The sequence below is a fragment of the Cynocephalus volans genome, chromosome 8, assembly GCF_027409185.1.
Source record: "Cynocephalus volans isolate mCynVol1 chromosome 8, mCynVol1.pri, whole genome shotgun sequence".
In the NCBI taxonomy this organism is placed as follows: domain Eukaryota; kingdom Metazoa; phylum Chordata; class Mammalia; order Dermoptera; family Cynocephalidae; genus Cynocephalus; species Cynocephalus volans.
In genome coordinates this window covers 7,728,296-7,747,935 of record NC_084467.1, presented here as the reverse complement: position 1 = coordinate 7,747,935, position 19,640 = coordinate 7,728,296, and the positions used below count along the sequence as shown (strand labels likewise).

Here is a 19,640-nt window from a genome sequence, read left to right as displayed (position 1 = left end):
AGGCCCCTTGACCTTAGACTTCCCAGCCTCCAGAACTGTTAAGAAATTAATTTTTCTTTATAAATTACCCAGTCTGTGGTATTCTGTTATAACAACACAAAATGGACTAAGACGTAGATACCCCCCCCCTTTTTTTTTTGTCTTTTTGTGACAGGTAAGGGGATTGCAACCCTTGGCTTGGTGTCGCCCTCACCGTGCTCAGCCAGTGAGCGGACTGGCCATTCCTATATAGGATCCGAACCCACAGCAGGAGCGCCGCTGCGCTCCCAAAAGCTGCACTCTCCCGAGTGCGCCACGGGGCGGGCCCTAGATACCCCTTACATGAAATATCCAGTATATGCAAACCCACGGAGACAGAAAGTTAGATCAGTGGTTGCCAGGTGCTGTGGAGAGCGGGTGAATGTTAATGGGAAAGAGATTTCCACTCCAGGTAATGAAAAGTTCTTGAACTAGGTGGTGGTGATTGCACAACACTGCAAATATACTTAATGCCATTGAATTGTACACTCTGAAAGTTTGAATGATACATTTTATGTTATGTGTATTTCACTGCAGTTTTTAAAAATGCACCCATTAGGATGGCTATTATAGAAAAAAGAAAAGAAAAGAAAAGTGTTGGCAAGGACGTGGAGAATTTGGAACCCTTGTGCATTGTTCCTGGGAGTGTGAAATGGTGCAGCTGACATAGAACAGTCAGGCAGTTCCTCAAAGTTAACCATCTAATTACCAAATTACCCAAGAACCCAAAATAATTGAAAGCAGGGACTCAAAGATATTTTTACACCTGTGTTCCCAGCGGCATTATTCAGAAGAGCCGAGAGGTGGAAGCAAGTGTTCGCTGACGGATGGAAAACAACACGTGGTGTGCACGTGCAGGGGGATCGTATTCAGCCTTAAAAAGGAAGGAAATTCTGACTCGTGCTACATGTGGATGAACCTTAGAGCTTTACGTTAAGTAAAATAAGCCACAGACACACCAAGGGTTGTGATCCCCTTACCGGTCACAAAAAAATTAAAAAATAAAAATAAAATAAGCCACAGAAAGACAAATACTGTATGATTCCACTTCCATGAAGTAAATAAGTCACAAAAGGACAAATATCGTACGGTTTCCACTTATACGAAGTACCCAGAGGGATCAGACTCATAGGAGGAACGGTGGGTGTCGGGGGCCCGGGGAGGAGGCTTGGGGAGCCGGGTGTCCAGCGGGTGGTGATCACTGCGCGGCAACGTGAGTGCACGGAATGCCACCGGACTGTGTTCTTAAACATGGCTAAAGTGGCCAATTGTGTTATGTATGTATTACCACAATTTAAAAAAAAGCCTAAAATCTAAAAATAAATTTAAAAAAATAAAAATAATCTTAAAAAAAAACACTTTAAAAATACTCTTTAAAAGACAAACCATAGAGCAAAGCCCTCCCTCCCTCCCAGTGCGCGGCCCCGGGAGGGGTGGCGTGGGGCCCCCTGCTCCGCTGCCGCCGCCGCCGCCACAGCGACCTGCGCAGGGGCCCCGGCCACCCTGTCGTAGCGGCCGAGCCCCCAGGGCCCCTCCTGGGCTGCTCTGCCGCCGTCCCCTGGAAAGCCGCAGTCCCTGGCGCAGCCGCCCTCCGCGTCCCCGGGCAGGCAGAGCGGCGAACGGGGACGTGTGCTCATTCTCCGTGTCGATTTTGTCCTGCACGGAATTGCCCCGCTCCCGGGCAGCGACCACCTTCGGCCGAGCTCGGCCAGGACGGCCCAGCGGGAACTTTCGGGAATACGCGACCCCACCCCGGTCCCGCGGCCACCCGCTGCGAGGAAGCAGGGACACGTGGCAGCCGCTTCCCAGCCGCGGCCCAGAAGAGTCCCCGCAGCCCTCCCCCTGGTGGACGTTTCTGATGGAGAGGAAACCTCCGGAACTTGAGCCACACAGGCCCCTGGAAAGCTGTGTGCCGCAGAACGGTGGCTGGGACGCAGAAGCGCTGCTCCGTGCGCCCGGGCCAGGCAGCTGTGATTAACCACCCACTGCTTGTGGTCAGATGGCTGGAAGAGAGCGGATGGAACATCCTCCTCACAAACAAATGATTAAGTTTTGTAATGATGAATATGCTAATCACTCTGATTTGGTCATCACACATTGTATGCATGTATTTTTTTTTTTTTTAAAGATGACCGGTGAGGGGATCTAAACCCTTGACTTGGTGTTGTCAGCACCACGCTCAGCCAGTGAGCCAACTGGCCATCCCTATATGGGATCCGAACCTGTGGCCTTGGTGTTATCAGCACCACACTCTCCCAAGTGAGCCACAGGCCGGCCCCCATTTGTATGCATGTATTAAACTATAACTGTACCCCACAGATATACATGATCAATATGTTTCAATAATAATAATAAAGTAATAAAAAGCTGTGTGCCAGTCTTTTCCTTGAAGAGTAGAAGGATGAAAATTTTTCTTAATAAGCTTTCTTTTTTTTTCTAATTTTTTTGGCAGCTGGCCATGCGGGGTCAAAACCTGTGACCCAAGCGTGGTAAGGCTGTGCTCTAACCAACTGAGCTCATTTCTTAGAAAACCACATTTTTCTGCTTAATTTCTAACACTTAAAACTATTTTTTACCCCAACTGGTCAGATGCAAAACAACAACAACAAAACCTGCGGAAAGAGCTGTCTGGCCCTCTGCAGGGGTAAAGGGACAGGGCTAACACTGAAAACAGTGCCCCATCTTGATTCTGTGAGCTGCTTGAGTGGGGATTTTTTAAAGAAACATTTTGGAGTCAGGAGATGAGGGGAAAGAGAAGTGGAGGAGAGGAGAAGAGAGAAAGAGAACAAGAAAGGAAAAAAGAAAGGCAGGGAGGGAGGAAAGAAAGAAGGGAGGAAGGAAGTTGCTTAGACTTCCTGCTGGCGCTATGAAACCATTGCTTATCTCAACTAAATTTCTTCCTTTGTCTCCAAAGTACTTGGATATTTGCACCCCACATTGTAAGGCTTAGGCCTTGGGCCTCTGGACGGCCCCTTTCTTCCCATTGTGCCCACAAATCCTGTCCTATAGCTGACCCATCCCTCCACATCTTCAGGCATTATGAACTGAAGAGTGTCCCCCCAAATTCATAAGTTGAACCCCTAACTCTCAATGTGACTATATTGAGAGACAGGGTCTTTAAGGAGGTAGTTAAAATTAATGGAAGTCATAAGAGTGGGGCCCTAATCCTATATGACTGGTGTTCTCATAAGAGGAGGAAGAGATGTCAGGGGTACATGCACAGAAAAAAGGCCATGCGAGGACATAGCACGTAGGTGGCCATCTGTGAACCAAAGAGAGACGCCTTGGGAGACACTAAACCTGCTGACACCTTGATCTCGGCCTTCCAGCCTCCAGAACTGTGAGAAAATTACTTCTGTTGTTTGAGCCCCCCAGTCTTTAGTATTTTATTCTGGCAGCTGATAGGTTCCGAACATGTTACCCCAAAATATGGCGTCTTGGCATAAAAAATAGCAAAAGCAGGAAGGTCACTCTCAGCTTCCCCTCACCACTTCTCCCTGAAGCAGGTCACTAAACCTGGCTGACCTTACCCTGAAGTAGATAATAACAACCCATGCCCAAGGTGCCCTCCCTATACCTGGAGGAAAGGTACATCCTTATCTCTGAAGACACAGGGACACAGAGAAGAGGCTGAACACAAAGGCCTGGCTAAGTTCCCCCCGGTTTATCACCTTTACATCCTACCCTTTTGTCCAGCCACACTTCTGCACACCGTCCACTCTTCATCAAACCTAAGCATGAAGGCTTACAGGTTTCCCTGTTTCCTTGGGTCTTCATTTCTGAAGGCTCTTGTGTCATGTAAAACTCACATAAAACACATTTATATGCTTTTCTCCTGTTAATCTGTCTTTTGTTATAGGGCTCTCAGACACGAATATTGCATTGCAATAGGCAAGAGGAAAAGATATTACTTTTCTCCCCTACACAGCCCGAGCAGACTAACACAGTGGGTGACCCCTCCACATTTTTTTTTTTTTAGGTTAAATTCATATGACATAAAATAAACCTTTTTTTTTTAGTGTCTGACCAGTACAGGGATCAAACCCCACATCTTGGTGTTATCAGCTCCACACTTTAACCAATGGAGCTAACCAGCCGGCCCCTAAAATTAACCTTAAAGTACACAATTCAGTGGCATTGAGTACGTTCACAATGTTGTGCAATCACCAACTCTTTAATTCCAAAACCCTTTCATCACCCCAAAACAGAAACTCTGTGCCCATAAGCAGTAAGTCCCCATTCTCCTACACCTGCCAGCCCCTGGCAACCTCTAATCCACTTGTTGTCTCTATGAATTTGCCTATTCTGAACACTTTATATAAAAGGAATCATATAATAAGTAGTTGAGATGGTTAACTTCACGTGTCAACTTGAGTGGATTATGAGATGCTCAGATAGTTGGTAAAAACCTTATTTCTGGGTGTGCCTGTGATGGTGTTTCTGGAATAAATTAGCACGTGAATCAGGAGACTGAGGAAAGATCTGCTCTCGTCAGTGTGGGTGGGCGTCATCCAACCCATTGAGGCCCAGATAGAACAAAAAGGTGCAGGAAGGATGAACTCTCTCTCTCTCTTCCTGAGCTGGAGCATCCATCTTCTCTTGCACTCAGACATCAGAGCTCCTGGTTCTCAGCCAGGACTCAGAGTGAATTTCACCACTGGCTTTCTTGGTTGTCCAGCGTGCAGATGGCAGATCTTGGGACCTCTTGGCCTCTATACACTCATGAGGCAATTCCCATAATAAATCTCCTCTTACGTCTGTTTCTATCTATCTACTCTACCTATCCTATTGGTTCCGTTTCTCTGGAGAACCCTGACTAATACAGTGGTCTTTTGCAACTTTAGCATAATGTTTACAAGGTTCATCCACATTGTAGCATGTATCAGTACTCCCTTTGTAAGACCCGTGCACCATGCACAAATCCCACACACGCTGGGATGGCTCACTTCACAAAGACCATGAGACAGAGACCGTTGCAATCAGGCAAGAGAAGTTTTATTCCAGCATGCTGGGGTCACTTAGTCTCCTGGACAGAAGTGACCACGAGCTTACAACACAAGAACCTTTTATACAGTTTTTCTGGATAGATTTTTGTGACAGGATGAGTTGCTGGTTATCTGTGGCACCTTTAGATTTATGGGTAGGCTTTAGCAGGCTGTTACCCTGATAGATCTGTGGCGCCTTTAGATTTACAGGTAGGCTTTAGCAGGCTGGCTGGCACCCTGATAAGGAACAGCGCATTTCTCAATCGTTTATCTTCCCTGGGGTCTGGCCAGGTGGCCTTTAGATAAGGAACTAGTCATTTCTTGGAACTGGGTGGGGGTCACTCCTTTCCTGGAATGTTTAGTGTGCTCGGGCCCGCTTGACCTCTATATGGCCCCTTAGAAGCTGCTTCACTTAAAATGTTTTTTAGCGAGCATTTGTTACAAAAGCAAACTGCGTATATTAAAGTTATATTTTTCTTTTATACCTTCTTTTTTGTGGCCGAGTAATGTTCCACTGTATGAATCCACACCATTTTGTTTATCCATTTGTCAGCTGATGGACATTTGGAATTCCACCTTTTGACTATGGTGACTAGCACTGCTGTGAACATTCATGCACAAGGACTTGTCTGAGTTCCTATTTCAGTTTCTCTGGGTCTAGACCCCTCTACTTTTACTCTGCAGCTTCTCTTCTTTGCTCTCCTGCAACATCGTTTGCCTTCTCCTGTTTGGTTTCTGGTCTCTCTCACTGTCCCCCAAGGGAGCTGGGGAGCAGCCCAGGGATGGGCCTTTCTACATAGCACACTGTGGGTTTGCATGCACTTGGAGGGTGTAGTGGATTGAATTATGTCCCCCCAAAATTCCCTGAAGCTTGAATTGTGTCCCCCAAGTTTCATGTATTAGAAACTTAGCCCCCACTGTGACTGTTAAGAGGGTGGGAAATCCTATTATAGTAATTGAAAGATGGAGCCTTGAAGAGGTGATTGGATTGCAGGACCGTGCAGTAGTGAATGGATTAAAAATGGTGGTTGGGGCATGGTTCTGGGGGCTTTAAAAGAAAAGGAGAGTCTGTCTCTCTCTCTCTCTTGCTCTCTCTGCTTCCACCATCTTGCAATGTGAGGCCCCTGGGTCACTGTCACCACCACCAGATGGACTTTGGACTCCCCAGCCTGAGAAACTGTAAGCAGTAAATGTTTTTCTTTATAAACTATCCAGTCTCAAGTATTCCGTTATAGCAACACAAAACAGACTAACACAGAAGGGAAGAGAATCGCAGCGTTCAGGGCTGCCTGATGGGTCTGAGCCTGCCCTCGTCTGCAGCTCCGGCCTGTAGTTCCCTCATCCTCTCCTTGAATCCTCTTCACTCTCATCCCCACCTTGGCTCATCCTGCTGTGGGGCCTTTCTTGCTACAGAAAAGGCAGAGCCACCCACACTGGAAAAATGTTTCAACTTTACTGTTTGGAGAGATATCATTTTTTTTTTTTTTTTAAGATGACTGGTAAGGGGATCCTAACCCTTGACTTGGTGTTGTCAGCACCACACTCTACCGAGTGAGCCACGGGCCAGCCCGGAGAGATATCACTTTAAATGATGCTTCCACTTAAAAAAAAAAAATTAAAGATACAGTTGAAGCTCCCTCAGCCTATTCTTCTTGCTTCTCAGAGGTAAGAAATTTGAAGTTGCTGTTGTGTCCCTCCTGACCAAGCTAGACAGACAGACGGATAGATTGACAGAAACTTCCTGGGACCCTTTGCACTGTCCTCAAGCACCTTCGCCAGAGCTGGACTGCCTGTCTCTAGTTGTTATATGAGTTTAAAAACAAAAACAAAAATTCTACATGTTTAAGCTATTTTAGTCACATTTTCTGTTACTTGATGCTAAACACATTTCTACCTGATACAGAATTTAGTTTCTGAAAGTAGAGTGTTGTGATGAGTCCTTAAAATGCAAAATTGATTTAATAGATTTGGCAGCAAGGGTTGAGGGTCTGATCTTTAAGGGTTGAAAATCCAGTGACACAGGGTATGTGGTAGAAAGACACTTTGGTCAAATTGTCATCTGCTACACTTTGAGATGAAACCACATGTTCATAGTATCAGGGAATCAGTAAGAAAATTTTGGGAAGCTGGATGTACTAGGTACTTTTCCCTCTCAGATGCACAGGAAATTTCCAAATGTAGGGACCCAAATGCCCCAAGGGATCACACCCCGATCACATAAGCCCTTCTCGGCCACACCCCATCATGGCGCTGGTTGCCCTTCTCTTCCGTATTCTCCTTCCCGCCAGCGCGAATTACACACCAATCAGCTCCCCCCAAACCCCATGCGGTATGCTAAGTAGGGATTGTATTTTAAGCCAATCAGCTTTCCCCTTAAAGCCCTATATATGTGTGTGTGCTGCCTAATAAACGGGCTCTCTCCGGTGGATCGTCAACTGGTGTCGACTCTTCCTTTCATTTGGTGCCGAAACCCGGGACGGAGTTTCTCTCGAGCAGCGACACTTTTCGGATGGCAGCGACAGCACCTTCTGAGTCGCCCCTCAGGGCTCCCTCAAGCTGTAACACTTTTCAAATCGCAGCGGCAGCACTTTTCAAGTCGCCCCTCGGGAACTCCGTCCCGCCAGGCCTCCCTTCCACCGCTCCCCATTGACGGTCCACCCTCGTCCATTGTTTTTGGCGCTGGCTTCTTCCACTCACCACCGGCTCATCATTAGGTAAGCCCCCTTTTCTAAAGAGCACCAGCCATTTTCAGGCTACCACAGGGAGTCTAGATCGTCCGGTAGCTCCTAACACCCATACCCACCCCACCACGGTCTTCACGACCACTATAACAGGTTCCAAAGCCCTGGTAAACTTTTACTTTCATTTTTGGAGGTTAAAAGCCCCATTCTGTTCTCTCCTTCTCTCTTTCACCCTCTTGTCCACCACTCTCTTCTAATCTCTGTCCGATTTCCGTCTCTCTGCACTTCCCGGGTCCAGGACCCGACCAGAAATTCCTAGCGCTAGGTTTCCTTCAGGCACCGGGCTTTTGCCCTAGAGAAGTGAAGGTCTGGGTGACGACCCACACCTCCCTTCTCTCCTCCTGGTTCGTACCTGAACCTGCCGGGACTAACGTGACCTACTGGGGATGCCCTCTAGGATCCTGCCTTTCCCAACCGGCTGAAGGATCTGTCTTATCACTAATCTCTGTCCAATTTCTCTCTAAAATTCCCATTAAGAGACCAGAATGGGCGCTTCCTCCTCCTCCCTAGAGGACTCTCCACTTCAGTGCCTTCTGAACAACCTCACCAACCTTTCTCTCAGGCCGGATATTGAGCCCAAACTCACCAAATTCTGTACACAAGATTGGCCTTATTATCCTTTAGATAATCAAAACACATGGCCCCCTGAGGGCACACTAGATCCTAACATTCTACAGACCTCTTTAACTACTGCCAGCGCCTAAAAAAATGGAAGGAGATCCCCTACATCGAGGCTTTTTGCCTTTTGGCTCAGAACCCTGCCCTCTGCTCCTCCTGTGCTCCCTCTCAAGTCCTTTTAGCCTGTAAACCCTCTTCACAGTCACCCCTCGATCCTTGCACCTTCGACCCTGCTGATGAACCCCCACCCTACAGATCTCCTCCTCCCCCAGTGCCTCCAGCGTCCGCTCCTCTTCCCCCGTCATCCGCGTCACCTTCTACACCTCCAGCGCCATCCACTCCCCCATCTTTACCCTCACCTACCCCTGACCCACTAAGCCCCCCTTTCACCCGTTCCCGAGGACCTCCCCCCGCCCCTTTAACAATCGCCCCACTACGTGAGGTAGCTGGGGCTGAAGGAGTAGTTAGGGTCCATGTTCCCTTTTCCCTAGCTGACCTTACAGAATTAGAAAAAAGACTAGGCTCTTTCTCTACCGACCCTACCACCTACATTAAAGAATTCCAATGGATCCTGCAGGCCTACAGCCTCACACATCATGACATCTTCATGATCCTAGCCAATACCCTCCTCCCCGAGGAACGCCGCAGGGTCTGGGATACAGCCCAAACCCATGCCACTGACACCCATCGTACCAATCCGAATCACCCAGCAGGCCCCCAAGCAGTCCCAGAACAGGAACCTAATTGGGATTATAACACAGCCCAGGGAATCCAGGCTCGAGACCGTTTTGCCTCTTGCTTAATAATTGACCTCAAAAAATCGGCTCGCAAGGTCGTCAATTTCCAAAAAATTCAAGAAATTGTCCAAAAAAAGGAGGAAACTCCCTCCGAGTTCCTCAATAGATTAACTCAGGCCTTTTAACAATACACTAACTTAGACCCCAACTCAGAAGATGGCCAGCATGTCCTTATGACTTATTTTCTGGCCCAATCCTACCTCGACATTAAAACTAAACTTAAAAAATTAGAGCAGGGTCCTGCAACCCCTCAGACCGAAATCCTGTCAGTGGCCTGCAAAGTCTTTCATAATCGAGAGGAGGAAAAGGAACGTCGAAAACAAAAGGCTGACCACGCCAACTTCCAGATGTTGGCCCAGCTTATCAAACCCCCTGGGCGCCCTCCCACAGCCTCCACCTCTAAGCCTCCACCTGGAGCCTGCTTTAAATGTGGTAAGGAAGGGCATTGGGCCAAGGCTTGCCTCACCCCCAGGCCACCCACCACTCCTTGTCCAAAACGCAAAAAGAAGGGACATTGGGGATCTGATTGCCCCCTTTCCCGAAGGGGTGAGGGACCAACTGCCCCACAGTCCCCTGAACCGTGGACACCACCTATGGTGGGCCTCGCTGAGGAGGACCGACGGAGCCTTGGGCCCTTCCCAACCATCTCTATAACAAAGCAGGAGCCCAGGGTATCCATGGTTGTGGACGGCCACCCAATATCTTTCCTCCTGGACACTGGAGCCACCTTTTCGGTCTTAAGGGAATATAAAGGCCCCACCACCTCCAGCAGCTCTCCTATAGTCGGGGTAGGAGGTAAACAAATCTTTCCCCAAAAAATCCCTCTTTTAACCTGCTGCCTTCAAGGCACTCAATCCGTTTTCTCCCATTCCTTCCTAGTCATGCCACAATGCCCCGTCCCCTTGTTGGGTCGGGACATTCTATCACGGCTTCAAGTCTCCATTACTTTGCCCCGTCCTCTTCCTCTTCCCCTGTTTCCTTCCTCCTAGCGCTAGTTCAAGCCCAAGATCCTACTAATTCCACCCCTCCAAAGAAGTCCTTACCCATCTTAACGCATCCTGTTAACCCCACAGTTTGGGACACTGCCAGCCCCGCTCTGGCCCAGTGTTCCCCTGTACACATAAAACTAAAAGACCCCTCCAAATATATTTGTCAGGCTCAGTATCCATTAACCACAACAGCCCTCCTCGGGTTAAGCCCCATCATTCAGGACCTATTAAAAAAGGGGTCTCTCCGTCCCACTCGCTCCCCTTTCAATACTCCCATACTCGCTGTACTCATTTCTCGGTTCTGGACTTAAAAGATGCCTTCTTTTCCATACCCCTGGCAACCGATACTCAAGACATTTTTGCCTTCACATGGACTGACCCCCACTCCCGTCACTACAGGCCCTTCTAACAGCCCCTGCACTTCATCTCCCTGATCTAACTAAACCCTTTTTCCTCTATGTTCATGAAAATACGGGACAAGCTCTGGGCATCCTAGGACAGAATTATGGCCCCTCCTTTGCCCCTGTAGCATACCTATCAAAACAGTTAGACCCCACTGTACAAGGCTGGGCACCCTGTCTAAGAGCCCTAGCAGCGGGGCAGTTGCTGCATAAGGAGGCATCCAAATTAACATTTGGGGCACCTCGTACCATTCTCTCACCACATCACCTCAAAGACCTCCTTACCCTATAAGGCTCTCCACTCCCTCCCACCTTACAGAATTCTAACCCTCCTATCCTCGTTTCTGGAAAATCCTGCTCTATCCTTCAATACCTGCCCACCCCTAAACCCGGCTACTCTACTGCCTATACCAGATTCCCCCAACACGCCTTTGCACAGCTGCAAAGAAAGCCTTCAGAATTTCATACCTTACCGCTCTTCCATCACTGAGGGGCCCCTGTCTCACGCTGATCTTGCATGGTTCACGGATGGGTCCTCATTCAAGGAAGGAAACACTCATTACGCAGGTTATGCCATAGTCTCCCTTGATTCGGTTATAGAAGCCCAACCTTTACCCAAGGGTACTACCAACCAGCAGGCCGAACTTATCGCCGCCACGCGAGCCTGCGTTCTAGCTGAAGGAAGAACTCTTAACTTATACACAGACTCCAAATATGTCTTTCATATACTTCTCTCTCATGCCGCCATATAAAGCACGCGGTCTGCTTAACACCAAGGGTAACACAATCACCAACTCAGCTTTAATCTCCACATTAATTGAGGCATCCCATTTACCTTGTCAATTAGGAGTCATTCATTGCAGATCCCACCAGAGGGACGATTCCCCACTCGCGGGAATTGTAAGGCTGACTTCGTCGCACGCACTGCGGCACGGCACCCACAGACACAAAACCAACTTCCCATTCTTCCATATGGCTCCCAGGGTTCACAGACACCCTCTCAGCCCCAACCGCCTAATGATGATAAGTCCTCTCTCTTTCGCTTGCTCCATGACCTGTTTCACTCTAGCCCCAAAGCTTTATCCCAGTTTTTACAGGCCTTCGTCTCAATCACCCCATCTGACAAAGCCCTCTTACAAAAAATCTCTTCCTCATGCACAATCTGCCAGCGTACCAACCCTAACACCCCTCTCAAACCTGGGCCATACCGCTCCCACCAGGCCAGAGGTCTCACACCCGCGGCCGGCTGGCAAGTCGATTTTACACACATGCCTTCTGTCCGGCGCCTCAAATACCTCTTGGTGTTTGTTGATACCTTTTCAGGATGGGTGGAGGCATTCCCAACATCCAATAAAAAGGCCTCCACCGTAGCCCAGACTCTCCTTTCCCAAATCATCCCACGATTTGGGATGCCTACTTCCATTCAATCTGACAATGGACCTGAATTTACCGCCCAGATAGTACAAAAACTCTCCCAGTCACTCTCTCTCCCCTGGCACCTACATTGCCCTTACCGACCTCAGGCATCTGGAAAGGTAGAAAGAACCAACAGAACCTTAAAAGACATACTAACTAAATTGTCTCTGGAATTACACCTTGATTGGGTCCGTCTTCTACCTCTCGCTCTACTCAAGGCCAGAGCTCTCCCAAAGAGGCCCTCCAACCTTTCCCCTTTTGAAGTCATGTATGGTAGGCCCCTCCTACCCCCGGGGATCACAGCGACTGAAGGACCCATACCACCCACCATGGCCTTACCCTTGCTCTCCCACCTTCGCACCGAGCTATGGAAGCACCAGGACTGGCTACTTCCAGATCCGTCACTTTCCAAAAATAACCTTTCACTCAGCCCAGGCCAATTAGTATTCTACACTTCCCCAGAACTCAAAACCCCCCTAACCCCTAAGTGGGAAGGCCCATGTCCTGTCATCCTTGGCCTTCTCCTGTTCTTTTCATTTCACCCAGGGAGCTTTCAGGCCCCTCTGCTAGCTCCCCAGGGTCACCCATTTACACCTGGCAACAGATCATTTCTGAAACACTCATCTTTCTCTCTCCCGGAAATTGTTTTCTCTCATGCGACTGCTCCTGGCGGCCGTCCCCTTAAACGCTTCCCTTCCTCAACCATTTATACCCACACCGTCGCCCCACCAGGCTCTTTCTTCTGGTGCAATGGAACCCTCTCTACCTCCATCCTGCCTAATCTTACTGCCCCATGTCTTCTCGTCACCATCGTCCCTCAACTCACTCTGTACACCAGTTCAGAACTGTTCCATCTTCTTCATCCCCCCTCAAGACAAAAAAGGGCCGCCTTCCTCCCGATCATGGTCGGTATTTCCCTAACAACATCAGCGGTCGGAGCCGGCCTGTCGGGAGGAGCCTTAGGACACAGTTTATGGGCGGTCGAAGATATCAATGCTAAACTTGAAGGGGCTCGGACCTCCACTGCCGAATCTCTTTCCTCTCTACAGAGACAGATCACCTCTTTAGCTCAGGTCACCCTCCAAAACCGCAGAGCACTAGACCTCCTCACCGCAGAAAAAGGAGGTACTTGCATCTTCCTTGGGGAAGAATGCTGTTATTATATCAATGAATCCGGTCTGGTGGAAACAAACATCATCAGACTCACCGACTTAGCTTCCAGCCTACGAACCACATCCAGTTCTAACCCCTTTTCCTCCTTTATCTTAAGCCCTGTCCTAAGTTGGATTTGGCCCATATCCTCATAACCTGCCTTTTCTTGCCCTGCATCATTAGGTTTCTTCAAGCCAAGTGGGAAAAATCTCTAATCAGGCCTTTAACCAGCTTTTGCTTAGAAACTACCAGCTCCTAGGTACCGATGAACCCCCCGCCTCATCTCGTGAGCGCCTCAGCCGATGCTGAAGAGACACCACCTTACAGAGGAAATGCGTCCTACACACCCTCGCCACCCACGCCTGGCTGCTCCCTCCAGTCTCCAACTACGAACAATGGAACCGGTGCATGTGCGACTTGTGACTTCAAGGAACGTTTATGGACTTCTCCCCTTCTGAAATCACTTGTTTCTCCACCCTCCTTTGGGGTTTCATAATGGGTATTTATGTACCTTCCTCCCTTTGCCCCCCCCACAACACCCCAGTTCAGCAGGAAGTAGCTCGATGACTTCAACGTCCCCTTTCCTAAAACAAGAAAAAGGGAGGAATGTAGAAACCCAAATGCCCCAAGGGATCACACCCCGATCACATAAGCCCTTCTCGGCCACACCCCATCATGGCGCTGGTTGCCCTTCTCTTCCGTATTCTCCTTCCCGCCGGCGCGAATTACACACCAATCAGCTCCCCCCAAACCCCATGCGGTATGCTAAGTAGGGATTGTATTTTAAGCCAATCAGCTTTCCCCTTAAAGCCCTATATACGTGTGTGTGTGTGTGTGTGTGTGTGTGTGTGTGTGTGTGTGTGTGTTGCCTAAAAAACGGGATCTCTCCGGTGGATCGTCAACTGGTGTTGACTCTTCCTTTCACCAAACAGACACAAATGTAGAGACTAATTAACACACATATGCCCAGCTTCAATATATCATCAAAAATTTTTTTTTTTTTTTTTTTTTATGTTTCTAAAAGTACTGAGTTTATTTTAAAGCATTGCATCAAGTTTGAATCACCATAAACAAACCCATGTCTTCATTATATGTTGATTTTGGCAAAGAGTACAGACTTGCATACAATGGATACGATAAAGTAGTTGAAAGTAAAAGGTATTTGCTTTTAGTAATAAAGTAGTATGGAACTAAAGTACAATATGTACATCTTCTGGGTAAGTGATTTATGCCATATTTTTTATCTTTTTAGAAGTCTTCAGAATTAATATTTTAAGTTTCCCTTTTCATCTGATACTTGTGCTTTTCACTGGAATAGAGGCATATAAAAGATTGATTAATGCATTCACACAATATATGCCTAAACTGAAACAAAAAGGTCAGATATTTGAGAGATAGTGGCATTTATGATCACAACTTGCTTTAAAGGGGGAAAACCACTAAGATTTCTTTTAGTGAAAACTCAAGGAAAAGCAACCTTGGGCAATGAATGCCAACCTATTTTAAAATATTTAATTAAAAGTCTGAGCTCTTTGCAGAGGATGCCATTTTAAACTTACTTGCCATTCCACTTCCATGACATACATATGCGTATTTCAATGAGTCAAGCAACTTAGAAACATGATGTCATCATAGCTATGTAGTTAAACAAGGAACTTGTCAAATGAATGCATCTATTGCTTTTTTTTTGTGGAAAGTCATGTATTCTGTGTGCAATGATAGGCTACATTCAGAAGCCAGGATAACTTGTGGTTCAATACATAGAAGTTTCATCTACAAAAGACTGGGAATGTTATAATTATTGCAGGAAATTACAATGTTTAACATATCATAAACATTTCCTGCAAATACTTTTTAATCACAATAACATCACATCAAAAAGTTACTTATTCTTGTACAGTAAGTTAATGAGGCAATTTGGGAACAAGAGACAGATATTCTCTCTTTCTCTTTTTTAAAATTCCTCAACATTAAGCTGCAGATATACTTAAGCTGCAATAATAATACCAAAAAAGGCATAGAGTGCTTTCTTTGTAAAAATCACTGAAGTGCCTAAAAATGCCTTGGCAGATAACAATACTATTCTATGATATCTACTTAAAATTTTATTATCATCTCCCATTCTCCTCACCATAATGTTCACATTTAATTATGTATTCATTTTGATTGTTTGCATGTGAAAACACCAACTAATCTATTATTTCAACAATAAGCCTATTTCTTTTGAAGCCAAGATAATTTTGTTATTGTATAAAAGCAACGGAGACTTGTTTTTCAAGATGCTTAAAAGGCAGAATGCTGAAGTTTCATGCTTGCTGCTTTGCCTGGGCTTCTGCTTCCTTTGAACCAGGTGGTGCTGTCAAGCCTAAAAAGGCATATACTGCATTATTTTCTCTGGCTTCAAAGAAGGCATCATAGTCCCCACGGTACTGGCTTTCATTGAAAATCTGAGGTGGCAGGGGGTACCCTGTGGCTGGTCGACTGTTTTCTGGTACATTTTCTCTCATCCACTTCCGATTCTCTTCATTGGCTGCAATATCTTTTTCTTCAAATCCTATTTTGTTGGCTTCTAAGAAACCAAGCACATCTTGCTGCTTCTTCTTAATCGCCGTAGAGCCAGAGGAAGATGCAATATATACACGGATCACCATTCTGGGAACAGCGGTTTCGGTTGTTTGGGTCCTGAAAACGGCTGCGGAGCAGCTGCAGCAACGGCTGGAATCAAGCTAGGGGCCGAACCTATCATCAAAAATTTTGCAACTCCTTAACGCCAGGTCAAGAGTTTGGATCCCATACTGGTCAGACACACATAAACACACACACACACAAAAATTTTTTGCAACTCTTATTTTATCTTTACCACAAATATTTTGGTTTTTGTTTTGTTTCTGTTTTTTTATGGAGTACTTCAAAGCTTACTCTGGACATATAATTTTACTTATAAATAAATATGTCAGTACATCTCTAACATATAAGAGCTACAAAAAAAAAAAAAAAAGACCAAACTCACAATGTCATTAGTATACTGAGAAAATTAATAATTTTTTATGTCATCTAATATTCAAGTCTATGATGGCTAATTTTATGCATCAATTTGGCTGGGCCAGTGCCCAGATATGTGGTCAAGAATTATTCTGGATGTTTCTGTGAGGGTGTTTTTGGATGTGATTAGCATTTGGATCGTTGGACTTTGAATAAAGCAGATGGCCTCCTGGGGTGTGGGTGGGCCTCACCCCATCAGCTGAAGGCCTTAATAGAACAAAGACTGATCTCCCTGAACAAGAAAGGGTTTGCCAGCAGACAGCTTGCAGACTTGAGCTGCAGCATCAGTCTTTCTCTGCATCTCCAGCTGCCAGGTCACGCTCAGGATTTGGATTTACCAGCATTTGTAATCACATGAGCCAATTCTTGAAAATTAATCTTCTTTTTCTTTTTTCTCAGGTCTTGATCCAGGACCAAGGGTTGCAGGCACCCAGGCCTCCCAGGTGACTCTTAACTGTGGGCTGGGCAGCCTGCCCTGCAAGGCTCTGGAAATCCCAAGAGGCAGAGCTTCCTCTAAGCAGTGACACCAGGTGCTCTGAGGCCTCTTTCCATGGCCCTTGGGGACACACTTGGGACTCAGTGCATCAAAGTGCGGATCCTCCCTGCCCCAATAGCCCTTCCAGAACCTACCTGGTTGTACATGGAAAGGCAGCTGCCAGAACACTTCCTATTGGGTCTGTTTCTCTGAAAAACACTAATACACAGTCCATGTTCAAATTTCCCTAGGTGCCTAAAATTCATCTTGTTATGGTTGGTTTATTTGAATAGTATCTAAACAAGGTCCATGTATTGCATTTAATTGATATGACTCATACTTTACTTCTTTTGATCTAGAACAACTCTCCTTACCCCCATTTTATCATGCTGTTATTGGTTGGTTGTAGTAACCATGTATCTATCCTCTAGAATTCCCCACATTCTGGATTTGGCTGATGGTGTCATGTAATGTGTCCCTCTACCTTCCTCCCCATATTTCCTATAAGCCAAATAGGTTTACAAGCTGATTTAGCTCCCATTTCTTTTCTTCCTTGGCAAAGAATCACAGAGCTGCTGTTGTACCTATGAGGCATATCAGGCACACACCATGGCCAGTTGCCCACTCGGAGTGACATTACGATTGACCACTAGGTTCATTTGAGTGGTGTCAGCCTGAACCATCGATTTGAAAGACCTGATTAGCTTTGCCTCTAATGCTTTCAGCAGCCCCTGATGATCACTGCCTAGGTCCATGCTTTCACTGACGGTTGAAAAATGACCTTCTAAATCTACTATTCCTTTTATATCTATGAGTTGGCATTCTTCTATAAATAAGAACTTTCCTTTCTTAACCATCTGCTTAACCTGAACTGTAGTTTGCGTAAGAAAGGCAGATAAATATTGCTGGTTACCTGTTGCTGCTTTCAGTCAAGTCTCATAAGACAAGGATGGAAGAGAACCAGCCGGATTAGAGCTGGTTCACCTGCAGTCAGAGGTGGGAGGAAACATAGCTTTGCCAACACAGACACTCCCTGGGACCTGAGTGTTCAGTCCCACAACTTGGAGTCTTGAAGGATTAAAATCAAGTCAGCTGCTTCAATATCCTAAAATGAAGTTGGCACTTTGAGGGGCCATAACGCAGCAGTCTTAGCAGATAAGACTGGGGTCCAGGCTTGCTCAGAGCCCCTGCCCCTGCCAAAGGGCCAGGCTCATCTCCTTTGGCCCTGTTCACTCCGCTTCTTGCTGCACCCAGTGCCCATCAGCCACCCTCTCACCTCAGGGCCTTTGCACGCGTTCTCTGCCCCCAGCTATCCACAAAGCTTGTTTCCCTTACCATCTTCCTTAAACATGCACCCCCAACCTCCGGCTTTCCCTTTTTTTTTTTTTTTTTTTTTTGTAGCTCTTAACACCATCTGACATGCTATATTTTTTATTTATGTGCATTGTCTACCTCCTCCCATTGGAATGAAAGAAGATCCCTGAGGAGAGGAATTTTTCATTTTGTTCCCCACTAAATTCCAGGAATTAGCACAGTTCTTGAGGCAGCAGGCCCATTTTATTTGGATGAAGTAATAAGCGCTGATATAATTTTGCCTTGCTACCGCAGCCTATGGTTTCTGATTGTGTGAAAGCAACAGCTGTCATGTTACAGAGATTTCCAAAAAGGGGTGGTCTCACAGTCCACAGCCCCTGATTCGGGTTACTCACGACACAATTCTTAAATCTGATGTAGGCTTGCAACCTCAGCCAATCCATTTACTGCCTGATTCTATCATGAAACAATCTCATATTCTGTTTGGTGGGGCCACATATCCAATTGGTTCTACAACTGTCTTCTGACTTTATTTGGCTCCAAAGTCACAGCTTCTAAGGTCAAACTAACAAGTTGGCTTCTGTTACTGGAAACCAAGAGTTACATCTGATACACAGACTCATTTCCTACTGAGTTGTCAGCACCAGCTGACTGTAAGCTCCTTAAAGGCATAGACCTTTCCTTGGCTGTTCTCCGTTGTATCCATAATACCCGGCCTAGCGGCTGGCATATAGTTAGTAATCAGTAAGTTAACATGAACCCTTTCCTAACTTTCCTTATCCAGCACAGACTTGGTGGTCCAGCAATTCCACTAATCTTGCTGATGGAGTTTGGATGTGTCGTCCCCTCCAAAACTTATGTGGAATTTTGATCCCCAATGTGGCAGTGTTGGAAACTGATTGAGTCATGGAGGTAGATCCCTCATGAATGGATTAATGCTCTCCCTGGGGAGGAGGGGTAGTGAGTTCTTGCTCTATTAGTTCCTGTGAGAGCTGATTGTTTAAAGGACCCTGGCACCTTCTCTCTCTCTCTTGCTTCCTCTCGCCATGTGATCTGCTTGTACCCGCCGGCTGCTTGCCGCTTTCTGCCATGAGTAGAAGCAGCCTGAGGCCCGTGCCAGATGCAACCATCTCAGAAACTGTAAGCAATAAACCTCTTTTCTTTATAAATTACCCAGTCTCAGGTATTCTGTTATAGCAACACAAAACAGACTAAAACACTTGCCAAGTCGCTTCCTCACAAGACTCCTGAAGCTACCGCCCTGTTCCTTTGCTTCTCAGCCACATACTCGGCTATGATGGGTCCCCTAACGCTCTGCATGTGGCTTCAGCACCAGGTGTGCCGCCGAACTTTCCACACCCAGGTGGCAAGACCCTCCCACCTTGCCTTGTCATACCTCGGGCACCTCAACAGGTGCTGCACATTTTCTCCCTTGGCTTCCCTGATGCCAACCTTGTCTCTCCAGCCTTTCTGGTCACCCTTCCTTTGCAGGTTTCATACCTCAGGCTTCTCTCTTCTCACATTAAACACAATATTCTGGACATCCACATGCAGAGCTCATATGCCTGACAACCTGTACTTGTCTGCAGACCCATCTACGCAACTGCCTCCTGCACAGCTTTCTCCTCCCGGGGCAGAGGCACCTCAGGCCTTGTAAGTTCCAGCCCTACTTCCCTCTTCTGCTCCTGCTGC

General features: G+C 46.7%; 1 protein-coding gene across 1 annotated transcript; it reads right to left on the bottom strand.

Moving 5' to 3' along the window:
- Positions 1 to 15,215: 15,215 nt before the first annotated feature.
- Positions 15,216 to 15,838, bottom strand: LOC134385021 (adapter SH3BGRL). Its single transcript, XM_063106890.1, has one exon. The coding sequence runs from the start codon at positions 15,766 to 15,768 to the stop codon at positions 15,424 to 15,426; it is 345 nt and encodes a 114-aa protein (XP_062962960.1). The 5' UTR covers positions 15,769 to 15,838; the 3' UTR covers positions 15,216 to 15,423.
- Positions 15,839 to 19,640: the final 3,802 nt, after the last annotated feature.